General features: G+C 46.8%; 1 protein-coding gene and 1 non-coding gene across 12 annotated transcripts in view; both read right to left on the bottom strand.

The window, feature by feature from the left end:
• Positions 1-24,144, bottom strand: part of MAP7 (microtubule associated protein 7) — a 193,082-nt gene that overhangs the window by 147,818 nt on the left and 21,120 nt on the right. Inside the window, exons 1-2 of one of the 11 annotated variants that reach the window (XM_089332632.1) lie at positions 19,794-19,810; positions 19,083-19,225 (exon numbers count right to left, since the gene is read on the bottom strand). The exons of 3 other annotated variants lie outside the window; for them this stretch is intronic. In XM_089332632.1, coding sequence (XP_089188758.1) covers positions 19,083-19,215 — 133 coding nt within the window. In that variant the 5' untranslated portion in view covers positions 19,216-19,225; positions 19,794-19,810. Of the gene's footprint in view, positions 1-19,082; positions 19,401-19,575; positions 19,742-19,793; positions 20,028-23,403; positions 23,471-24,144 lie in introns of those variants that run through there. 7 more of the 11 variants (XM_089332631.1, XM_089332634.1, XM_089332637.1 and 4 more) reach the window with 7 other exon arrangements.
• On the bottom strand, positions 15,832-16,026 carry LOC127493281 (U2 spliceosomal RNA). The gene has a single exon (XR_016234861.1). It is a non-coding gene; the product is annotated as a U2 spliceosomal RNA (small nuclear RNA).

Below are 24,144 nucleotides of genomic sequence, written 5' to 3'. Positions count from 1 at the left end.
AGCAACCAGGCAAAAAACAAAGCAAAACTGTAATCACCCTCTCCATTCATCAACTGGGGAACAGTAAATAAACCACAGTGATGTCACATTACAGAATCCTGGGCAGCAGTTAAACAGACTCTGTTTAAACTTACCACTTTGGGGACTATTTTAAAACTTGTCAGGGAAAGCACAAAGTTGCAAACTGATACATTAATATGACATAGTTTATATAAATTCAAACACAACTGCTATATATATTTATATAATATATGCAAAGATAGTAAAAATATAGCAGGGGCCTAGCCAGGGTCATGTTATCTCCCAGGGCAGGGGCAAATGGAATGGGAGGGATGGAAGGAGGTAAGACCAGGGGAGGACGCATACAAAACTCTAACATTGACCATATATTTTATTTACATTTCCCATAAATATTATTTTTCATTGTTTTAAATTTGAAAGGCAAGGAGAGAGAGAGATTTTTCATCCTCTGGCTCACTTCCCAAACGCCTGCCACAGGCCAAACTCAGGAGCTTGGAACTCAGTCTGGGACTCTCATATGGGTGGCAGAGACTCAAAGACTTGAACATCATCTGCTGTCTTCCCAGGGTGTGCATCAGCAGGAATCTGGATTGGAAACAGAGCTGGGACTCAAATCCAGGCACTTTGATATGGGATACAGGTGTTCTAAACAACAACTTAACTGTTGCACCTGCCCCATCTCTCTCTCTTTTTTTTTTTTTTTAAAGATTTATTTATTCATTTGAAAGTCAGAGTTACAACAGAGAGAGGAGAGGCAGAGAAAGAGAGAGACCCTTCATCTGATGGTTCACTCCCCAATTGGCCACTATGGCTGGAGCTGTGCCGACCCGAAGCCAGGAACCAGAAACTTCCTCCAGGTCTCCCACGTAGGTGCAGGGGCCCAAGGACTCAGGCCATCCTCCATTGCTTTCCCAGGCCACAGCAGAGAACTGGATCAGAAGTGGAGCAGCCAGGTCTCGAACTGGTGCCCATATGGGATGCCGGTGCTTCAGGCCAGGGCATTAATCCACTGTGCCACAGTGCTGGCCCTGCCCCTATCTCTTTTAATATGAAATATTTAAAATAAAATTAATTATCTGGGTCCTGGGTATATGAATATTTATTATGCTAGGTCTCTGCTTTTTTTTTTAATTAATAGTTTTCATGACATTGTAAATTACAACCCTCTTTTTGAAATCAAAATGACTGACAAAATAGAATGAGAAAATTATATAATCTTAGAACAATGTGTAAGGTAAAAATAAGTTTGGTTATCAAATCATAAAGTATCTTCCCAAATACTGTAATAAGAACTCAATTATATATTATAATTTCAAATACATCTTAATGTCCTCAGTTTTGTGTGTCTGATCCAAAAGCGCTGTTTGGCTCACAATATTATAAAAAAGCAATTTTCCAGGAAAATGAGTCTCAGTGAAAAAAATCTTCTATAGCTATAAGTCACTAGGCATCTGACACTATTTTAAAATTATAAAAAGTCAAAAGTAGGAGAAAAATATTCACATTTTAAATGTTAAATCTATTAACTTACATATAACTGACAAAAAGGAAACATAAGCATTTCATTTTTAACATTTTTATTTTATTTACTTATTTTATTTAAAAGGCAGAGAGAGAGAGAGAGAGAGAGAGAGATCTCCCAACTATGGATTTACTCCCCAAATGCCTGCAAGAGCTGGAGCTTGGCCAGGAACCAGGTCTCCCACATGGGTGGCAGGGATCCAAATACCTGAGCCATTATCTGCTGTCTCCCTGGGATGTGCCTTAGCAGGAAGCTGGAATTGGGAATGGGGCTAGAACTCGAATCCAACACTTTGATATGGGGTGCAGGTGTCCCAAATGGTGCCTTAACCACTATGCCACATGCACACCCCTGAAAGATAAGCATTTTTTTAAAAGATTTTATTTATTTGAGAGGTAGAGTTACAGTGAGAGGTAGAGACAGAGAGAAAGGTCTTCCATCCATTGGTTCACTCCCCAAATGGCCGCAACTGCTGGAGCTGCACCAATCCAAAGCCAGGAGCCAGCTGCCTCCTCCAGGTCTCCCATGTGGGTGCAGAGGTCCAAGGACTTAGGCCATTCTCTACTGCCTTCCCCCAGGCTACAGCGGAGAGCTGGATTGGAAGAGGAGCAGCCGGGACTAGAACTGGCATCTATATGGGATGCCAGCACCACAGGCAGAGGATTAACCTACTATGCCATGGTGCTGGCCCCCAAGGTAAACATTTGAAATGTAGTCCTTATGACCATAATTTCTCTCCCAGCATGGGAAAAACTACCATTATTAAATTGGCTACAAACTGTAGGACAGTACAACTTTTTTCCTTCAGAAAACTTTTAAGATTTATTTATTTATTTGAAAGGGAGAGAGGGAGAGACTGATGGACTGATCTTCCATTGCTGGTTCACTCTTGAAATGGTCACAATAGCTAGGGCTGGGCCAGGCTGATGCCAGGAGCTTTCCCCAGGTCTCTCATTTGGGTGGCAGAGGCCCAAGCACTGACGCCATCTTCCACCACTTTCTCAGGTGCATCAGCAGGGAGCTAGATCGGAAGTGGAGCAGCCAGAACTGAAACTAGTGCCATATGGGATGCTAGCCTCGCACATGGCAATTTAACCAGCTACGCCACAATGCTGGCCCCCAGAAAAATTTTTATAAGCCCACTGACATAACAAAACCAAAGTAATTGGTCAAGAATTCATAGCAGTGTATAAACCTTGATAACTGTTATTAATGAGATCAAAACAGAGGAACAAAAGAATACTCTGGTTCTATTATTGAAGATGATGTTAAAGAAAAGTAATTCTTAAACTGCCAGCTTCATATTTCCCAAGAAAATTTTTTAACCCAACAACTTCAGTGCAACAGAGCTTGATGATTACAGGAAAATTTAACTGAACATCACTCTGGGAGAATTGAGAATATACAAGGGTACTGTGGTGACCAAAGGAAACATAACTAGCTAATTTCCACCCAAGGATATGCAGAATCATTTCTGTGGGGGGAATGCGGTATTGGTGAGGAAGAAGAGCTCACTGAACGATGGGAATGAACAAGACTTCATACAAACCACACTAGAGGGTCACCCAGACAGGGAGGGGAGAGAAGTGTTGGGGGAGCAGGCCTAGGCCTGAGGTTTTATAGAGGACCAAATCCACAGCGGTGGGAGCTCAGAGTTCTTTAACGTTTATGAACTTTGGGAAGTTTGGGAGTCAGTGAAAGATCCATTAGCAGCAGGTGTCTGCTCTTCACAGTATGAGGACTGGGAGCAGGCCCAGGGAGACTCTGGGACTGGTCCTGCCTGTCCAGGAGGCCAGACTCCCATTTTGTTGGGGGGTTGTCCTTCCCTGAGTGTGAGAAGGATGGAACCAACCTCCATCACCCAGAACGGGAGCGGGTTTTGGAAGAGCTAAGAGAAAGAAGCAAAAGGCATTGGGGGTGGGAGCAGGGTTTTGAGCAGAAGATGACAAAACTACTTTGCCGGATGAAGTTCCTGGCTCCTGACATCAGTCTGGCCAGGCCTGGCTGCTGCAGGCTTTTGGAGAAATGAACCTATGGATGGAAGATTCTCTCTGTGTCTTTGGTGCTCTGCCTTTCAAAAACAAAATAAATGAAACAAACTCCTTTTAAAAACTACGAAGGTAAAGCCACTGAAGAACTTTCCGAACAGCAGTGGTCACCCTCCAGTAGACTCTGCCAAGCTGGTGCCAGGCTGGCTTGTCAGTTCACACCCCATTACAAGTACTTTTCATATATTATCTCACCTAATCCTTAACAAGCCTATGACATAGGTGCCAGTATTACTCCTGGTTTATGGGTGGAGCAGGGGAGGTGCAGAATAGTAAGTGCCTTGTGTGCAGTCAGTCTATGGTTCGCAGGCAGCAGCACTGGCTCCCAAGGTGCACGCAGCACACACTGCTCAGGTGAGGCAGCCTTCTGCACGCCCGCTTCCACACACCCCTAACTTTACATCTCAGAGCCACTCCCAGCCAGGACATAAAAAACTGACGTGCCCATTTTACTGGTCAGAAAAGGTTGCTTTCTTTCTTTCTTTTTTAAGATTTAGTTTATTTATTTGAAAGGCAGAGTTATGGAGGGGGGTGGGGAGAGGAGAAGGAGAAGGAGAGGGGGTGTCTTCCATCCACTGCTTCACTCCCCAAATGACCACAACAGCTGGGCAGGGACAGGTTGAAGCAGGAGCCAGGTGGTCTTTACGAGTCTCTCGTATGGGTGCAGGGGCCCGAAGGCCTGGGCTATCTTCTCCTGCTTTCCCAGGCACATTAGCAGGGAGCTGGATTGGAAGTGGAGCAGCTGGGACTTGAATTGGTGCCTACATGGGATGCTGGTATTACAGGCTGGATAACGCTGGCTCCGAAAATTTGTTTTCACCAGTAGTCATACTGTCAAAGATGGCTCACACTGTCATATTGCAAGAAGTCCTGAAGTGGCATTGTGGCTCTCAGGAGATCCTCATCAACAGCAGAATAAGGGAATTAGTTTCTCTCAATCTGCTGACTTACCTGAGATCGTGCATTCTGACACACTGTGCCACCCCAGCCACCCAGCTTCTGTGCTGATCTGGTTCCCCCAGCACGGCTTCACCCAAGGGTGCCTGCTCCTTTTTCAACCAGCACTTGCGTCCAATGACCTCTAACCTTTCCAGCCTCCACAGAGGAAAGATCACGCTACAGACTTGCCCAGGATGGTTTGTCTAGTTAAGTATTGTTGTGTTAACTTTCATATGAATTTATGAAAACTGAAACGGGAACACTGAAGTAGACACACATGCAGCCAATCATGGAATATCCTATATCTAGAAGGCCCAGTTTCCCTGAGGAAATCAGATCCCGAGCCCTGGGAACAACCAGGCAGGCCTCCAGGAGAGGAATATGACATGTGGTCCGGGAACGGAGTTCCGACAACCAAAGTCCTGCCGTTTAAGTACCCCACCTCGACGCTATGGCTTCCTTCTCTAACTGTGTTCTGCAAGGAAAAGACAGGAGCACAGGTCAGAGCTCTCTGACCTTGCTTATGAGGCATTTATTAATTTATGATCCACAAGAAATGACCACAACAGGCCAGCACTGTGGCATAGTGGGAAGAGCCACTGCCTGCAGTGCTGGTATCCCATATGGGAGCAAGTTCGAGTCCCAGCTGCTCCCACTTCCTATCCAGCTCTGCTATGGCCTGGGAAAGCAGTAGAAGATGGGCCAAGTCAGCCTTTGGCCCCTGCACCCATGTGAGAGGCCCGGACCAGTGCTTCAGACCAGTGCAGCTTCAGCCATTGCAGCCATCTAGGGAGTGAACCAGCAGATGGAAGACCTCTCTCTCCCTTCCCCACCCCCCGCCTCTGTCTCTCTGTAACCCTGCCTTTCAAATACATAAATAAAACTTTAAAATAAAAAAAAAAGAAATGACCAAGAAACCATCAGATGACACCAGAGCATTCAAATTGCCTCTCATTCATCTATCACACTTCACCAAAAAGATCATGTCCCCAGCTGTAGAACTGTAACTATTTTCAGAACTTGGGACTTAGTTAAATCCCAACAGTGCCTTCAAATATTATCCTCTTTCTCCTTCAAAATCACATTCAGTGAACACAGAAGCTCCTTGCTACTCTCTTCTCTGCCTTTGGGTTAAACTAGAAGAATACATGCCACACACTCCACTTACTTCCTCCCTCTAGCTGAGAGAGTAAAGCGTGACCCAGGAGTTAATCAAACACCCTGCCAGTATTCATAGAAAATAGTGGGGGAGAAGAGTGAGGCCGAATGGATGTGACGGGTAAGCCCTTGTGGTGTGGCTGGACAGAAACAACGGCCAGCAGCCGGGAGGGCTCAGCGGAGGGTGAGGGAAGAAAGCGGAGCAGACCCCAAGGACCTGCTTTCAGGACCCTCACAGTGAGATTGAGCAGCCTTCATGAAGAAAGGCGCCTACTCAGAGCCTGCAAGGAAGGCCCAGGTACCACTGCAAGTGTGCCACAGAGACGGTTATCCATGAATTCCAGGTCTGAAACATGACCCGGGAGCTGGAAGAACAGAGGGCTCCAGAGACGGGGTGGGGTGGGCGATGACTGCATGGAGTTGAAGCGAAAGCCACGTAAGCCTCGAGGCAGATGTGTATGTCACTGGAACCTGGGACAGTGATGCAGAGATGATTCTGAAATTACCTGAATCGTGAGAGGACGGAAGGGCAGGGCTAAGAGGCCAGTTTGGGGTCCTATTCATAATTCATACTAATGTGAATGTCACAGTACTCTAAACTGCTCGATGGGTAAGGGGAAATTGGAGGATAATCAACCACACCACTTAATTTTTAGGCAAAAGATTCACTATTGTAGCATCACAGAAGAAGCCACGGTCACAAATTCATAAAAAGACTACGCGATTCCCCGAGCAAGCCCAAGTAAAACCCAGAGCAAGCGGTTTGATCGGCCCCACCATCACAGCTGCCACTCTGCATCCTCACACTGGCAAAAAAATGGTCTGTGCCAGGAACTGCCTACCCACGAAGAACCTGTTTTTCTGGGTCTTAAAAAAAAAGGCTGATGCAAAGATGGTTTTATAAAAGGCAGCTTCTGAGGGTGGCTTTAACGAGACACGAGACATAAGACACGCTGGGATGGGAGGGGGACTGCGAGCCTGGGTGCACACCAGCTGGTGCCAGCCTTGTAGCAGCTCTAGTTCTCTTCCCAAGATGCTTCTCAGGACACAGAGGGGCAGCTGGGAGGGGGAGACTCAGGGGGAGTCGGAATCACCGGAGATCTGCTTCTTAGGCAACCTCTCCCTGACATACAATCTCACCATCAGGACAGTGAACTTCCATTGTTCCAAAGGAACGCAAGTGCTTGTGAACACTTCAAACATGGCTGTGATGAGTACGCACCATGAACTCAGACCGGACATTTCCCATCAGGCTCTGGCAGGTTAGAGAAAAATGGCGGTAGATGATGCTTCTGGAATGTTCTAGGTGTGGAATTTGATCCAACTGAGTCATTGGACACACTGTCTTTCATCTCTGCAGGAAGGGTAGGGAACAAAGGTCTTCAACACAGAAGTCGCTGTCCGATCACAGGACAGGTGATGATCAAGATGCTATCCCCAGGCCTCGGCCAGGTTCGGAACAAAGTCCTGGACCCGCGCAAGTTCAAAGGTCTCCTCCAGCAGCCTGTCCTCATTCTGTCTGGCCAGCAGCCATCCTGTGAGAGGCCAGACTTGGGATTTTGCATCTGGTTTAGTGGACGTGGATGGAGAGGTCCCAGAAAACATTTCCTTCTTCAAGTTCAACATGTCGCTCCCCGTCTTCGTGGAGGAACGACACAGGACCCTGCGCTGTTCTTTCGTCTGCTCGGCCCTCCCCGGGTTTGCTGCTGGTTCTTCCCGGGTTGGCTACTATCCCTTCCACCTCCGTGGAAGGGCAGTTCCCCCTGGCCACATTCCCCACTTCCGCAGGGGAGCGGCACACCGCCGGCCGGCTCTCTGGGGGGCTGCACAGGTGTTCCTTCAGCTAGATGTTCCCCTTAGATGTTCCTGGTGCATGCCGTCTCTCTCCTCCTTTATAGTCCTCCTCCGCCAATCCTAACTCGGCTGCCCACACGCCGAGTACGCTGCTCTCCTCCAATCAGTAGCAAGTCCTACAGTTTATTGGTTGAACTGGAGGCAGCTGTGTGGAAGCTGTTTACTTCTCTCCCAGCGCCATATTGTGGGAGAGCAGATGCATAGAATAAGTCTTAATTCCAGTAACTCAGTCTAGTCCGGTTTGCTCCCCACACAACAGAACAGTTCGATGGATAAAGAAGCAAGTTTCAACTGGCACGCTAAGGGCCAAGGCTTCTAGGACCACAAATTATAAATGTAAAAACTGCTGGCCTTATTCCTATCAACTTTTCACTGAGGCTGTGATACCTGTTCATATCATCCACATTTAGGGAGCCTCCACTAACTCGCAGCTGCTGGATTAGATGCTGGAGGCATAGTGTAAATTTAACAGACACACTCACTGCCTTCTCAGGGCTTCGTCTAGTTGAGGAGACAGACATTAAACAATCGCTCCACAAACAAACACTTAACCTACAATTTGGTTGCAGCAAGTGTGGGGAGCAACTTGGACTAGACTGTTACTGGAATTAAGACTTATTCTATGCATCTGCTCTCCCACAATATGGCGCTGGGAGAGGAGGAAACAGCTTCTACACAGCTGCCTCCAGTTCAACCAATAAACAGCAGGACCTGCTCCTGATTGGAGGAGAGCAGCGTACTCAGCGTGTGGGTAGCAGAGTTGGGATTGGTGGAAGAGGACTATAAAGGAGGAGAGAGACAACATGCACCAGGAACATCTATCTGAAGGAACACCTGTGCAGCCCCCAAGAGAGCCGGCCGGCGGTGTGCCACTCCCCCGCAGAAGTGGGGAAAGTGGCAGGGGGAACCGCCCTTCCACGGAGGTGGAAGGGATAGTAGCCAACCCGGGAAGAACCAGCAGCAAACCCCGGGAGGGCCGAGCAGACAAAAGAACAGCGCAGGGTCCTGTGTCGTTCCTCCACGAAGACGAGGAGCGACATAATGGTGCCGTGACTCGGATAGGAAACCTAGGCAGGGTTTAGTGTCGTTCCTCCACGAAGAGTGGGAGCGACAAGCAAGAAAGGAAGAGAATACTATCCTATGAGGGGCTAGTAAGTGGGATTTGGCCTGGCCTGGGGACATCCTTAAGGAAGTGACATTGAAACTGAAGGGCAAGTAGGAGCTGTCCAGGGACAGGAAAGCACAGGATGGAAGGAGAAGCCTCAAGGACAAGACAGGTGGAGCAAAGGGCTCTGAGTGGGACAAGAGCTATTGCATCAGGAAACCCAGATCCATCGGCACAGGTGTTGGCTAGTAGCAATGACACCTAACTTGATGCTGCACCACGGTGAGTGTTGACAGCATTTATCACTGAAAAACTAGTAGAAGAAGCAAGACTGTCATGGAGGAGCTGGTGCTGCGGCACAGAAGGTGAAGCCTGTGCCTGCAATGCTGGCATCCCACGTGGGTGCCAGTTCATGTCCCAGCTGCCTCCAATTCCCACCCAGCTGCCTGTTAAAAGTGCCTGGGAAAAGCAATGGAAGATGGGCCAAGTCCTTGGGCCCCTGCCCCCACATGGGAGACCCAGAAGAGGCTTCTGGCTTGTTGTGGTCACTTGGGAGTCAACCAGCAAATGGAAGCTCTCTCTCTTCCCCCACCCCCTTTGTATCTCTGCCTTTCAAATAAATAAATCTTTAAAAAAAAAAAAAAAAAAAACCTGTCACTGAGACATAAAAAGTACTGAAATAAAGGGTAGGAAACAACCATACTTAGAACAAGCAGTCCTGGTGCTGAAAATATGTATATGAGATCAAACGCACAAACCTTCATAAAACTGCCAACAAAATGGGAGCACCCACAAACTCAGTCACTGGTAGAAACCTCCTCACAAACCCAGGACACCCAGCTAGGAGGTAAGTGGGAGGAGACCCTGCGAATTCGAAAGTTAAAAAAAAATCCTTTTGAATTGGTGTCCACAATAGCAAAAGATCACTATTATGGTTCCTTGAAGACCAGGAGTTTTCCATCGATCCCAAGGAAGAAAACACTCCCTTAACAGCATTTGGAATAACAAGTGAGGTGATCTGACACAAAGGTAATTTATTTCCATCATTAAACCCAGCAAAATTACAAGGTGCTGCATGAGTCATCTCCCTGACATCCAGTACTTCTGATGCACATGAATAAACACAGGACAAGGATCCAGTCTTCCACGCCTGTTGCAGGGAAGTGACGAAAAGGGCCTCAGAGGCAGCCCTCGCAGAAATTTTCACCCAAAAGCGGTAAAGGTAAAAGGCAGGAAATCAGATGAGGGAAAATGTGTCCATAATAGACATTGATACCGATGTTGTACCAGACTAGCACAGTGGTCCTTCCACCACCTGCTCGCCCACCACGACGTGTCAGAAGCAATCAGAAAACGTGGGACAACTGCTCACAATTATTAGAACTTCACTTAATGAGCTCCATTCATTTTCTAGAGTGTGCTATGAGCTTAATACTCTCTAAGCCTTACTGCCACCTGGGACTGTGAATCTATTAATTTCATTTCACAGATGAGAAATATGCTTGGAAAGGTTAAATAACAGTAATTTGCCTATTTCTCCAGGCAGGATTTTTTCTATTGTGTCATAGTTTTAAAAATAAAACACCTTATTTTATTTATTTGAAGGGAGAGGAGGATGGAGAAAGGAAGGGGGGAGGAGAGAGAGGTTAAAGACCTTCCATCTGTTGGATCATTTAGTTGGATGGGGCTGGGCCAGGTCAAAGCCAGGAGCCTGGAACTCCATCTGGGTCTCCTACATGGGGGTTGAGGCCCAAGCATTTGGGCCATCTTCAGCCGCTTTCCCATGCCCATTAGCAGGGTGCTGGATTAGAAGTGGAGCAGCTGGGACTTGAACAGGTGCCCATATGGGATGCCAGTGTTTTTAGTGGCAGCTTATCCCACTGGGCCACAATACTGGCCAAGATCATAGTTTCTTACACCACATTTCTAATAACCCTGGCAAACCTAAAGTGTTATTAGGAAGGGCTATTGACTAGTGTCCAATAGTCAGACTAGTCAACCTGGTTAAATTTTTCCTAGTATCCTTTTCTCTCCCCCCAACATAAACTGATCTATCTCTGATAGTGGCAGGTGCTGAGTTTCTATAGTTCTAAATAGGGACTCAAAGTCTTTTTTTGATGCTGTATTTCTAATTAGATTTCATACTACATTGTTTGGAGAGCTGTTATAAAGTGCTAACGGAGACCCCCACCCACCATCCCTAGAATGCAAGCCACCTGCCAATGAACTCGTTCCCTGAGAGTGAACCTTACAGGCATGCAGACGTAGCACCAACTTCCATGAGGTTGTTCCTAGTAGTGGTTTTGTGTGTGTGTGTGTGGGGGGGGGGATGCCGCTGAATCCTGTCATTTTATCATCTTGTTACTACAGTACTAGGCCTGTATCTTTAATTCAGCATGAATCTAGTCGCTCAAACCTTTTATGCTCAATATCAAAAGTGTGAAATTATTTTTCTTGGGACTACACTCCTAAATTTCACTCCCTTTCTACACCCCACGCTGGACCTGAAACTGTAAATTCTTTGGAATCCGGACAGACTCTATCAGAATTTTCTAACAAACCATTTCTGGACAGACAACTGAAAAATGGGATCTGCATTTTATAGTATTCTGGTAAATACTGCAAATACAATGCTTTATGTCCACCGGTGACAAGCCTGTGACCTTTGTATCTTGAGCTAAGTTCTTTGTCTTTTGAAGTTGGCATATCTAGCACATACACTTGAACCAAGGATGGTCCAACATAAACTGGGTTCTTCCTAAATGCCTAGAAAATAGGAGAATTAAGATGAATTCTCTCACCAGGATTGCCTTTGTTGCTAAGTGCAAAACATGGTCAAGCCACATGCAGGTCATCTGGAAAACTTTCACTAACACCAATTTAAAGTTGTTCTTTGGGACCAGCACTGTGGCACAGGGGGTTAAAGCCCTGGCCTTAAGTGCCAGCATCCCATATGGGCACCAGTTCTAGTCTCAGCTGTTCCTCAGCTGCTCCTCTTCCGATTCTCTGCTGTGGCCTGGGAAAGCAGAAGACAGCCCAAGTCCTTGGGCCCCTGCACCCATGTGGGAGGCCTGAAGGAAGCTCCTGGCTCCTGGCTTCAGATAGGCACAGCTCCAGCCGCTGTAGCCTTTTGGGGAATGAACCAATGGATGGAAGACCTCTTTCTCTGTCTCTACCTCTCTCTGTAACTCCGTCTTTCAAATGAATAAAATAAATCTTTTTAAAAATAAATAAATAAATAAAGTTGTTCCTTGATGCTCCCTGATGTTAGCTTCCACTCAGAATGTAACCTCCCAATGAATAACGTCCCAGTTATCTGCTGGGAAATTCTAAGTAAACACTTGTGTTTGGTTACTATGATGAGAGCAGTCAGCTCTTTTAGTCCCATCAATTGTAGCTATGTACTGAAACAGATACACGGTTTTTAAGCCTTTTAGTTTTATTTAGTAAGAAAGAAAATTCCATTTCATATAATACCACCCTATATATATAATTGGGTTACACACAGGTTAAATCATGCTCTTCCTGTACACAGTGACATGCATGGTGATTTCTACTTTAACAACAGAGAATGCCTGGGAGACAGCTGCATTCACTTACTCAACAAACATTTGTAGAGCATCCGACTGCAACTCAGACTTCAGATGATGTAATGCTTGCTCCTGGCATCCCCTATTCTTTTTCATTTTATATAAATATTACATTCAGGGTCTCTTTAATCAAATAGTTATGTCAACCCATTTGACTTTAAGACTGTCTATTCATAATAGAAACCTTTGATACTACTGTTCTTCTAAGAAATACCTGAGCTTCACCAGCTGTTAAAATTTTTTTTGCTGCTCAAACCCTTTGCCTCATCCTGAAACAGCACACATGAGGACACAGGGACCAGATGATGGTGCAAGTCCTACAGAACCAAAGAGGGAAAGGAACAAGGGGAGAGAACCACTCTGGAGTGGCTTTGGCACTTCCTGACTCCTCTCTGGAAACAAAGCCTCGTGACTTACAAAGAGGACCTCACAGTTGCTGTCCAATAGGAACATAAGTAGTAAATGGCAGATTGCATTTCAATTGGAAACTGTAATGGGCAGAAATTCTATCTTTACAGTGGATAAGCCAAAGAAGAGAAGTTACTGCAGGCTCCATAAACACACATTTTCACAAACTGGAGAGGAGTGGGAGGTAAAGTTTCTCCAAACCATTGTGTCCTGATTTGCAGGAGAAATTGTATTTCTTTACAATTTAATCTGCAATTAGCGAACAAAAAGGACAGATAATAACAGCTTAGTCAATGCCAGCTTGGAAATACAGACCTTCATTTTTCCCCCAAAGAAAAACGGTGACTGCTGTCATAGAAAACAATAAAATGGGAAACTCCCTGATATAGCTGGATACTTAGATAAAAGCAGTTTAGTAGCGTGTAGCATGACCAATGTAGCCTTATATCAGACACACCTGTACGTAATACCTCTTCTTTCAAAGTGGTTACCTTGGAAGGGCAATTCTAATACTATCAATGTTTCTCAGAATATTTAGAAAGAACTGCAGAGCCTGTAAAGATTATTTTTAGGGGCTGCCACTGTGGCTTTAAGTGGGTAAAGCCACCACCGCAGTGCTGGCAGACCATGCGGGTGCCAGTTCGAGTCCCAGCTGCTCCACTTCCAATCCAGCTCTCTGCTATGGCCTGAGACAGCAGTGGAAGATGGCCTAAGTCCTCGGGCCCCTGCACCCATGTGGGGGACCCAGAAGAAGCTCCTGGCTCCTGGCTTCAGATCGGCACAGCTCCAGCTGTTGTGGCCATCTGAGGAGTGGACTGGTGGATGGAAGACTGACTCACTCTCTGCTTTCGCCTCTCTAACTCTGCCTTTCAAATAAATAAATAAATCTCTTTTTAAAAAAAAGATTATTTTTAAACGTTAAACAGTTTAACTTCCCTCTAGTGTTCAGGGGTAGAGAACAGTCCTAGCTTACAAACAGCTTACAGCCTGGAGAAGGGCGCAGATGCGTGCAGGGCTGATTTCGTTAGGCGGAGCTAAGCATCAGCACAGAAGTACGTAAGAGGCTCAGGACGCCAGAGGAGGAGCTCAGTGAGGGCTGCCTTTCTGGGTCAGGAAGAGCAGGTCGGGAGCAAGGGAGGAGGTTTTCCAGAGATGACACCCGACCCACTTTTATAGGATGACTCAAAGTAATTCAGATGAGGAGGAAGGTGGATGCAAGACCATGGGAAGGGCTGTGTGAGCAGGACGGGGGGAGGGCAACGCAAACACTGCAGTGCTTCTGGGGCCACAAAACTGGCAGACGGGAGGATGGTGCCGGGCAGTGCAGGTCCCATGCTAAGGGGCCTGGATCTATGCTCTAGGGCAGGGGTTTCAGAAGCAGGTGACCATGGTGAGGTATTCCACTCAGGCAGGCCAGATAACATGCTATCTAGAGGGGGATACTCGGGGACACACAGCCTCTTTACTGTGGTAGCTGCCCCTAGTGTCATGCACTGAGCCAGGAAGAAACAGGGAGAGGTGTGGCTGTGTCTTCAGTATTTCAAAGAAAGCTGAAATTCAGGTTTTTTTTTTAAAAAAAACCTCTCAGTTCCCAAATGCTGGTTTATTAAAAAAAAAAAAATACTGCAGGGGACAAGTAAATATACCAAATGTGACTAAATATGGCTTAAGGATTTCTCAGTCCTTAAGGAGCCTTAGTCTTTGGTAAAGCAACACCACTAAGAAGCTTTCACTTTTCTTTCTTAAAGATTTATTTATTTATTTGAAAGGCAGAGTTACAGGAAGTGGGAAAAATAAAGATAGAGATTGATCTTCCATCCACCGGTTCACTCCCCCAAATGGCCACAACAGCTGGTGCTGGGCCAGGCTGAAGCCAGGAGCCACAAACTCCATCTGGGTTTCCCACACGGGTGCAGGTGCCCAAGCACTTGGGCCATCCTCCACTGCCTTCGCAGGGTGCACACCAGCAGGGAGCTAGATTGGAGGTGGAACACCTAGAACTAGAATGGGCCCCAAGGCGATGCTGTAATGTGTGGTGGCAGCACCACAAGTGGATTAACTCACCGCGTGCACCTCAGTGCTGAGCCCCCAATGACAAGAGTTTAAAGGCCAGTGATGCAGCTAGATGTCACATTGGAAGGATGCCCCAGTAGCAAATGGCGAGGACAACTGGAAAGAGGTAAGACTGGAAGCTAGAAGAACACAGCCTCTCCAGTGTGTGATTAGGTTTTCATTTTCTTTTATAAACTCAATAAAAGTCATCTAGACTCAAGTCTCATAAGTAAACCTAGTCCTGGAGCTGGATACTGATCAGCTGTTAGATAAAACCAAAAGAGGAATATTCACCTAATGAGATGTTTGCTTACATGGCTCACAACATGTGTCGGGAGGCCATCACAGAAGTTGTGAATGATGTTCGGGTGGCTCAGGACGTGGACCCTCCAGGTGTGACCGACCACTCACAGGGACACACTGTGTGCATGTCTGACTTCTACAACTTGGCACTGCAGGGCAGCTCCTCCACCATCAGCCCCCTGCCTCGTGTCCTGCATGAGCATCCAGCCTCAGCCAGACCTCAGGGCTGGGATGGGAGCCCACGTCTATCGCCATATAGTCCCTGATCCTCCTGCTGCTGTTTGAGGTCCTATGGCTGATAGCTTCACAGATGCTGCCTAAACATTTCTGCCACTCTCGTCCTCTCCCCCCTTCCCATGATTTCAATGTACGCACCTGCGTTATCTGTACATGCTTGTCTTCTACTAGGCAGCCAACATTTCGGAGAGGTGAGCTCTCGTCAATGATCTTCTCATTGCTTCTACAACACCCTGGGTGAGTAAGCTGCCATTGAGTGAGCATCCAAAAAACGTTGGTTCAGGGAGACAATGTCTCATGACTTAATAATCACACTGTGCTCAGCAAAATTCATAAGGCAGGTTTGCCCTGAAACCCATCTAAGGGCATTTAGTTATAGCAACACCTGAACAATCTCTCCCAAGACAAAAGTGAGGTCAGCATTATGAAGAGGCTCAAGGTTCCGAGGTACAGGAGTGCTTTAAACAGTTTATGGACAAATGGCATTAAATGTATGGGTTTATTTTGGTGGGAAAGTTCTTTTTCGTAATTCGTAGAACATGCATATTGTGGAAAAACTATTCATGGATTTCTTTTCCTATTTCTTTACTTATTTATTTTGAAAGGCAGAGAGAGAAACAGAAATCTCTCATACCATGGTTCACTCCCCAAAGACCTGCGACAGTCAAGAATGGGCCTGGCTAGGCCAGAAGCTGGGAACTCCAGGTCTCCCACATGGGTGGTAGGGACCCAAGTTCTTGATAAGAACAGATACTACACTTGATCTTAACCAAAAGGCCGAGAAGCGATGGGACCCAAGTTCTTGAGCTGCCTCCCAGGGTGCCTATTAGTAATAAGCAGAAATTAGGAGTGGAGGCAGGACTTGAACCAGACACAGGTGTCCCAAGCAGCGTCTTAACTTCTGTGCCAAACAACTGCTACTATGCATGGATTTCAAAACCATTTTTCACAATAAACTCATACTTTTAATTCCATTTGTCCATGAACTTTTTGAAGTAGCTGCATATAAGAGCAACAGTATCAAGCCCAGCTCACTCCCAATTACTATCTAAATGTTACAGTAATAAGAGTGAGGCAGGTAAAATATTTTTATTGTTACTGATTACATAGGTCAGTTATTGCTCCTTCAAGAATTGATCTAGTCTAATCAAACTACAGTCTTACCCCACCAAGTAGCTTTGAAAACCAGATGATAATCACCATGTTTATTCCTACTGAGTACCATAAGATGGTTACAAAACAGTAAGAGTGCCTGCAAAGATGGAACTTATCATTAACCCAGGGTAATCCTGGACAAAAGCATTCAGCTTCCTGAATTTAGACAAGATGCTACTTTATTACTGGTAATAGCAGAAAAATGATACTAAGCATGACAACCAGGTTTGGACATGGATGGCTGATCAGTCCATGGAAAGTCGCTAGAAAAGAAAAAAAAAAGTCTGACTGCTTAGCTCAACAGTCACACAGAAAAGATAACCTGCATGTAATCTTGCTATGATGCTCTAGAAATCATAATTAAGAAAAGAGGAGCTCATCAGAAGTTGCACAAGATAGCACAGGTGACAAGGGACTGGTCAGAACAGTACTACATACAGTACAATCACCCTAGAGTGGAAGGGGGAAGAGAAAATTGTCTACAATGCAGGTTACTGCACTCCTCTGCAGTAAAGAGCTGTCAACTCCATGATGCCCTGAGTAACCACACTCGCTTTGAGACCTGAGCAGATCCAGCGCCAGGAAGCAGTGAGGATGGACAAAGCACTAGCTGCATTTTAAGCGCTCAGTAGCCACACGTGGCAGAATACTGGCTATCATATGGAGCAGCATAACATGGAACATTGCCGTCACTTTTTTATTGAACATAGCTGGGCTAGCAAGTGAACATTCCTACTGCTCAGCTAGGTCTGAAGAGAAACTCAGAGTCCAAGCCAAGAGTTTTGTTCACCAAGCATGGTAGAGATGCCCTGCCTGATCTGCTGATTTATCGTCATAAATCAGAAACATTTGGGGACACAAAGACTAGTTATCTTTATTAGTAAAGGAGTCTCTCCGACCACCATCTTTTTCTTTATCAGGGGGTGGGAATGTGGGCAGGAAAAGAAAGAGAAAAATGCAGGACATCAGAAACTCCTTACGTTCCTCTTATCCGACAAGCTGCAAAAATGGCCAAAACCGGAGAGATTTTTAGATGTACTTTCTGTACCACCCCTTTCCTTCCTGTTAAATAAAACAGGTAAAGGCAACAAACAACAGTAACAACAGGAGCCAGGAAAAGGGAGTCGAGAAAATCACCAAGAACGCAATGGATGGCTATCCCAAGACTCTCCCACTCATCAAGCCCCATGAATGTGTGGGAACAATCCAACAAAGCCACATTAATTTTAAAAGTTACCAACTCCTAGGAGGAGGCCACAAGATTTGCTGCCAACCATTTAAAGTATTGAGTTTTCATCAAGAGCAACACACTCTGGTTCCACTAGTTAATTCCTGAGCAAATAGAAGAATCACGTTAAGTGACCTTCCATTTTCAAAGCCCCTTAGATTTCTGAGGTCACCTGGCCCTCAGACAAATGCCATGGCTGATAGGAAATAAAAACGAATGGCAGCAGTAATATGCTACCTGTTAGCAGAACTTCCCTGTACATGGTCTTTATTACATGATGGAAAAAAATACATTTCGGAGTTTAAAGTAGACAGTTTCAATATTCAGTCAAAGAGCAAACTACAACTGATTGAAGGACAAGGAAAAAGAGTCAGTAGTCCTCAGACACTGAATGCTCTTAAAAGTCTTTCTATCACTGCCTAAAGGTTTGCAGTCAACTTTGCCATGATACCTCTCTGGCCACATGGAGGAAAACTGGACATCTCAGTGACAGGCTAATCTGAATGTAAGCTAAAATCTAACCAGCAGACAAAACAAAAACAACAAAGCTGCTAACATAACTGCTTCCGGGCAGGACAGCATATCCATTTGCGGGCAGAAGGCTGCAAGAAATAGCAGGCTGGGAAACTTCAAACTGCAAGCCTTGAAAGCCCTTCTAAGATGCACGGCACTGCTGCCTTCTCTGCCTCCTAACCACCGCCCTGGCAAGGTGGCTGCGAGACAAAGCTGAGGATGCTGCAGTACATGGCACCCCAGAAGCTGGGCAAGCTGCAGCCACATGTCATCACGGAGAGAAAACATCACGAGAATCAGACCTCTGTTCTCTGTACCAGCACGTTTCAACCGCTATACAAATGCTCAGCAGCAGAGTTACCAGCAGAAGTTACCAAACCCCGCAGCTGTCACGTCTGCTGCCCACTGCCCGTTCCGGGCTTTGCCCTCCACAGTCGCCCTCGAGGTCCGTCGTCCTCTTGCTTGCTCAGCGTTTCAGGGGAGATGGGAAAGGAACGGCTTGACCCCCTGCCCTTGGAAGGGATGCACCCTTCTGTCACCGGGTCTAACTCATCCCCTTTAAGGAGCCGCTCAGGTCATGAAAGTAAATAGAAATTATCTGATGCACCAGAAGGAGGGTGGGGAGGCATTCACTTACATCTTGATAACTCCGGTTTCCTCTTTCTGATGAGGATGGAGTTGCTGGTTGCTATTTACGTAAGTGAATGAGTGAAAATTAAGGAAGGCTAGGTCAGGAAAGCAACTTGGGATCAAAAGGACAGAGGATCTGACATCTCTTAAAGCTGCTCCCCGTTCCATGCATCCACAGCCCTCCAGTGTGCAGACGCCGCCAGCAAACTGTGCTGGGGGTTTGCAGGCACTCCCAGCGCAGTCTGTGGAAGGTGCTCCAGGCAGTGGGGGGAGACAGGGCTGGCTCGGGCCACGTCCAGGGGGTAGGGCTAAGGCGTACCTTTGGGTCTTCTGGAATTTCCGTTCTTTTGCTGCTCATCTTCCTCATTAATGGTGAATAAACCAAGGGGAATTGGCCTCGCATTGGTCTTCTTCAGTCTCTCTTGTCGGATAGCTGTAGCTGATCCAGGCATACCGCTGCTGCTACTCGTTTGTTTTAATTTTTATATTAAAAATATATGCTTATGTAATTGCAGCTCCTAGGAAGCTGCTAGTTTCTAAGCTGCCGCTTCATTTGAGCGCTTGTAATAGATCCTCTATGGGTGAACAGTGTGCAAACAGCTGACAGATACCACCAGCCACTTGGCAACTGAGGCCCCGCGGTTCCCCCTCACCTAGCAGCAGCCCAGCCCCCTCCCGCTGACTCCCCCCGCAGGCACATGCGCTGGCCAGTGCACGGGCGCATACGCATACACACACACACACACACACACCGCTTCCAGAAAAGCCCTATTAAAGGCTGGCCGGTTCAGTTGCTCCCTGCACTGCCTAACCTGTTCAATCAGATCCCAGCTTCTCCTCTGCGCCGCAGCACTTTTCCCAATCTTCTTCTCGCTACTGCACAGTACAATATTTAGCCGGCAGCCGAGAGCGGAAAAGATGATCCGCCGCTGCCGGGAACAGTTGCCCGGACAACCCGACATCCCTAATCAAGAAGGGCTGGGAGCGGCTGGGCGGCTCTGGCTGCAGAGGCTGGGTCCTGGGAACTCACCAGCATTGAGTTTCAGGGGGAGGTCCGGGGTCGGCTCTCGGTGCTCCTGCTCCAGCAGGGGCAGCAGCGGCAGAGCCGCAGGGTTGGAAACGGAGCTCTGTTTGCACAAGCGGCGGCGCACTCCCCGGAAAGAAGACTGGCCCAGGCAAGAGGTTTTCTCTCTCTTTTCCTTATATCTATCACAAGGAGGTTTGCCAAGTCCCTGGAGGAATGAAGGCACGGCCAGGGACACCTCCCCACCTCCTGCCCGCAGCTGGCTCAACTGCAGAGCCTGTATAAACAACGGGCCCAGGCTCAGCAGCACCTGTCACAAGGACCGTCCACTAGTGCCACATCCCAGAGGCCCGGGGGGAGGGGGGAGAGACCTGTGCCTCTCTCCCAGCAGACAGAGGGCAAGGCAGAGCGCCTCCTCTGCAGGTCAAGCTGGAAGGACAGAAATGAGACAGGAGACTCCACCCAAGGGAGAACCGCAGCCTGACTGTGCCCAGCACGGCCCCAGTCCCCTCCACCCTGGCCATCACCCCCTGCCCCTGGGGTGGGGTACTGATCAGTTCTCTACACTGGACTTGATGCTGGCTCTTCATCGGACTGTTTTCTTCAAAGCACGCAACTGCATGATTACTGCTTTCTCCTGGAACAAACTTTCTCACTTTAAGACTCTATCTTGGTTGCTTAAAATTTATGCCATGGACACACACACACCCAAAATACACTGACAATAAATGACATTAAGAATGTCAACTGGAAACAAGAAAAAAAAACTTTTTTTCACTTTTTATTTTTAATTTTTTTTTTGACAGGGACAGTGAGAGAGAGAGAGAGAGAGAGAAAAGTCTTCCTTTTTGCCCTTGGTTCACCCTCCAATGGCCACCGCTGCCGGCCGGCGCACCACGCTGATCCGAAGCCAGGAACCAGGTGCTTCTCCTAGTCTCCCATGCAGGTGCAGGGCCCAAGCACTTGGGCCATCCTCCACTGCACATCCGGGCCATAGCAGAGGGCTGCCCTGGAAGAGAGGCAACCGGGACAGAATCCAGCGCCCCAACTGGGACTAGAACCGGGTGTGCCAGCGCCGCAAGGCGGAGGATTAGCCTACTGAGCCGCAGCGCCGGCCTTTTTCACTTTTTAATCAAAATCAAATTTAATTGAAAGCCAAAGCGATCCTACTCCCTACTTTTTCTCAGTATGTCAACCTACTTATTCAAAAGAGGAACCTGAGGTTTGTTTGCTTTGTTTTTTTACAATTTTTATTTTTCATTTTATTTGAAAAACAAAGAGACAGACACAGAGATCTTCCATTCACTAGTTCACTCCTCAAATGCCCGAAACAGCCAGGGCCTGGTCAAGCCAAAGTCACGAGCCAGAACTCAGCCCAGGTCCCACATGTGGGTAGCAAGGACCCAAGTACTTAAACCATCACCCGCTACCTCCCATAGCATGCGTTAGCAGGAAACAGGATGGGAAATAGAGAAGCCAGGCACTCAAGATATGGGATGGATGTGGGCGCCTAACTGCTGTATCAAATGCCTGCCCCCAGGGATTCAAAGGCAAGGAAAACATGCTCTCTACAACCCCTAGTGTACCACAGTAATTCTGTATAATTCACTTTATTCCTCTCAATGCCTCAGTTTTCTCTGTAAAAATGGGATGATGACGTCATTTACCTTATGGGATTAAGGATGAGGATTAAATTTGTGTAGTAGTAGTAAAAGGTGCTTAGCAAACATCAACTGTTATCCTATTTTATAATGCATTGGTTGTAGCTAGTCCATCTTTTGCTTTGTGATAATTTTCAAGGTGTTTCCATTTCTGTCTCCTCATTCTGCCCAGTTCAGTGCTCAGGATGCACTAAGAGGTTAACAAATCTGTGCTGAGAATAAAAAAGCAATCTTCAGAATCTTCTCTCCAAAGGGGGGGGGGGGGGGGGATTTAGTTAACACATGTTGAGATATGCAGCTTGAAGAAATGCTGGGAATTTCAGATATTGATTTTATTTAATCATGTTTTTCTACTCATTGGTTCTCTGGAATGAAATAGGGTGAAGTTTTAGAAAAGGGTCTGAGAAAACAACCAAATCATCTTTTTACAGGCAAGGAAGCTGAAGCCCACAAAGTGGAAGTTCCCATTCAGGCCCAGTGCTTGCTGGCAGCCAAGTCTACAGCTCAAACTCCCCTTCTTCCCCTAAGACAAACGTTTGACTTTGTATTTTAGGACACTTGTGGGAATGCAAGGAAGGGGGAATGCATGACTCAAATATTCAAGATCTTACTTCTTAAGAAATAAACAGCAGGAGCTGGTGTAGCGGGTGAAACAGCTGTCTGTAGTGCCAGCATCCCATATAGGTGCTGGTTTGAGTCCCGGCTGCTCCACTTCCAATCCAGCTCTCTGCTATGGCCTGAGAAAGCAGCAGAAGATGGTCCAAGTCCTTGGGCCCCTGCGCCCACATGAGAGATCCAGAAAAAGGTCCTGGCTCCTGGCTTTGGATCGGCCCAGTTCCAGCTGTTGTAGCCATTTGGGGAGTGAACTAGCGGATGGAAGATTTCTCTCTCTCTCCCTGCCTCTGCCTCTCTAACTCCACCTTTCAAATAAATAAATAAATAAATATTTAAAAAAAATATTGGGGGGCCAGCGCCGCGGCTCACTAGGCTAATCCTCCACCTGCAGTGCCAGCACCCCGGGTTCTAGTCCCCGGTTGGGGCGCCGGATTCTGTCCCAATTGCTTCTCTTCCAGTCCAGCTCTCTGCTGTGGCCCAGGAGTGCAGTGGAGGATGGCCCAAGTGCTTGGGCCCTGCACCCGCATGGGAGACCAGGAGGAAGCACCTGGCTCCTAGCTTCGGATTGGCGCAGCGCGCCGGTAGAGGCCATTTTGGGGGTGAACCAACGGAAGGAAGACCTTTCTCTCTGTCTCTCTCTCACTGTCTAATTCTGCCTGCCAAAAAAAAAAAACAAAAAAAAAAGTGGGTATAAACAGTAAATGTAACATGCTCTGTAATTTCCTATATTTGATAAATGTTTCCTGAATTACAGATGTTATTTCCTATTTTCTGTAATCATATGACCAAACACAGGTGTAACATATGCCAGTATCATACATATATACATCATTTATTTTTGAAAATAACTTCAATTCCACTTTAGTTTCTTTCTTCTACTTTTAGAGAATCAGCTCAGTACTTACAAGAGAAAAAAATGAGAGGGAAACAAAAAACCCATGCATAAAATCAGCATGGTCTGAAACTACCTTTTGGTGGAGAAAATGAAAATCTATGTCTCAAGCAAACCAATTTCATGTAGAAACACCCCTCAGCCTAACAATGCTGTTGCTGTTCTAATAGCCAACAGAGTGTGACTTACTCCAAGGGGCACAACAAACACTCCTTCAGGAGGAAAAGCCAGAGGAAGGGATCTCTGCCTCCACTTTCCAAATAAAAACACAAGATGGCAACATTTGAGGAGGAAAGCCAATTACCTTCCTAAGAGTGGTTCTAATAGAGCCAAGTGTGAGCTGAAATCCAGAGGACTCCAGCACAAGATGTACTGTCTACTGCTGTCACAGCTGGCCTAGATGCACCAGACGTGGTGACAGCAGGACCTAAAGCCACCGAGAGCTTACCTTGTCCTGGTAAGACGATGCATGTCCCCAAGGAGCTCTCCTTGGCTCTGTCCTGTACCTGAGGCATCTGTTAGAATACAGGCACCAGGGGAAGTGAGGTTACAGGACCTAGATGACCCCAGAGGAGAGCAGAACTGCTCCTCCCTCCCCATCCCAAGCTCCATAATGGTTTTTATCAGTTTTCCTTTTCAGTTCACTGCTGGGGAATATCCTTCAATGATGGAGATGGGATTCTTCACTTCCCACCTTGAGCAAGCTCAAAAATTCTACCCTGTTTCCAAGTCTGAAAGTCACAGAAATGGTCATTTCTTTTTTTTTTTTTAATATTTTATTTATTTATTTGAGAGGTAGGGTTACAGAGAGAGGGAGAGACAGAGAGGAAGACCTTCCATCTGCTGCTTCACTCCCCAAATGGCTGCAATGGCCAGAGCTGAGTTGATGTGAAGCCAGAAGCCAGGAGGTTCTTCCTGGTCTCCCACATGGGTGCAGGGGCCCAAGCACCTGGACCATCTTCCGCTGCTTTTCCAGGCCATAAACAGAGAGCTGGATTGGAAGAGGAGCAGCCCCAACAGGAACTGGTGTCCATATGGATGCTGGCACTGCAGGTGAAGGCTTAGCCTACTATGCCACAGCCCCAGGCCTGAAGATGGCCATTTCTTAAGGAGTACAAACTATTGTTAAAACCATGTACTCGGAGAAATAAGCCTAACCAAAGGAGGCCAAAAAGCTGCCACTGTCATA

The sequence above is a fragment of the Oryctolagus cuniculus genome, chromosome 5 (genome assembly GCF_051225735.1).
Source record: "Oryctolagus cuniculus isolate XC-2025 breed Fujian yellow rabbit chromosome 5, ASM5122573v1, whole genome shotgun sequence".
Classification (NCBI taxonomy): Eukaryota; Metazoa; Chordata; class Mammalia; order Lagomorpha; family Leporidae; genus Oryctolagus; species Oryctolagus cuniculus.
The sequence above is the reverse complement of the archived record's forward strand: the minus strand, read 5'-3'. Positions and strand labels throughout refer to the sequence as shown.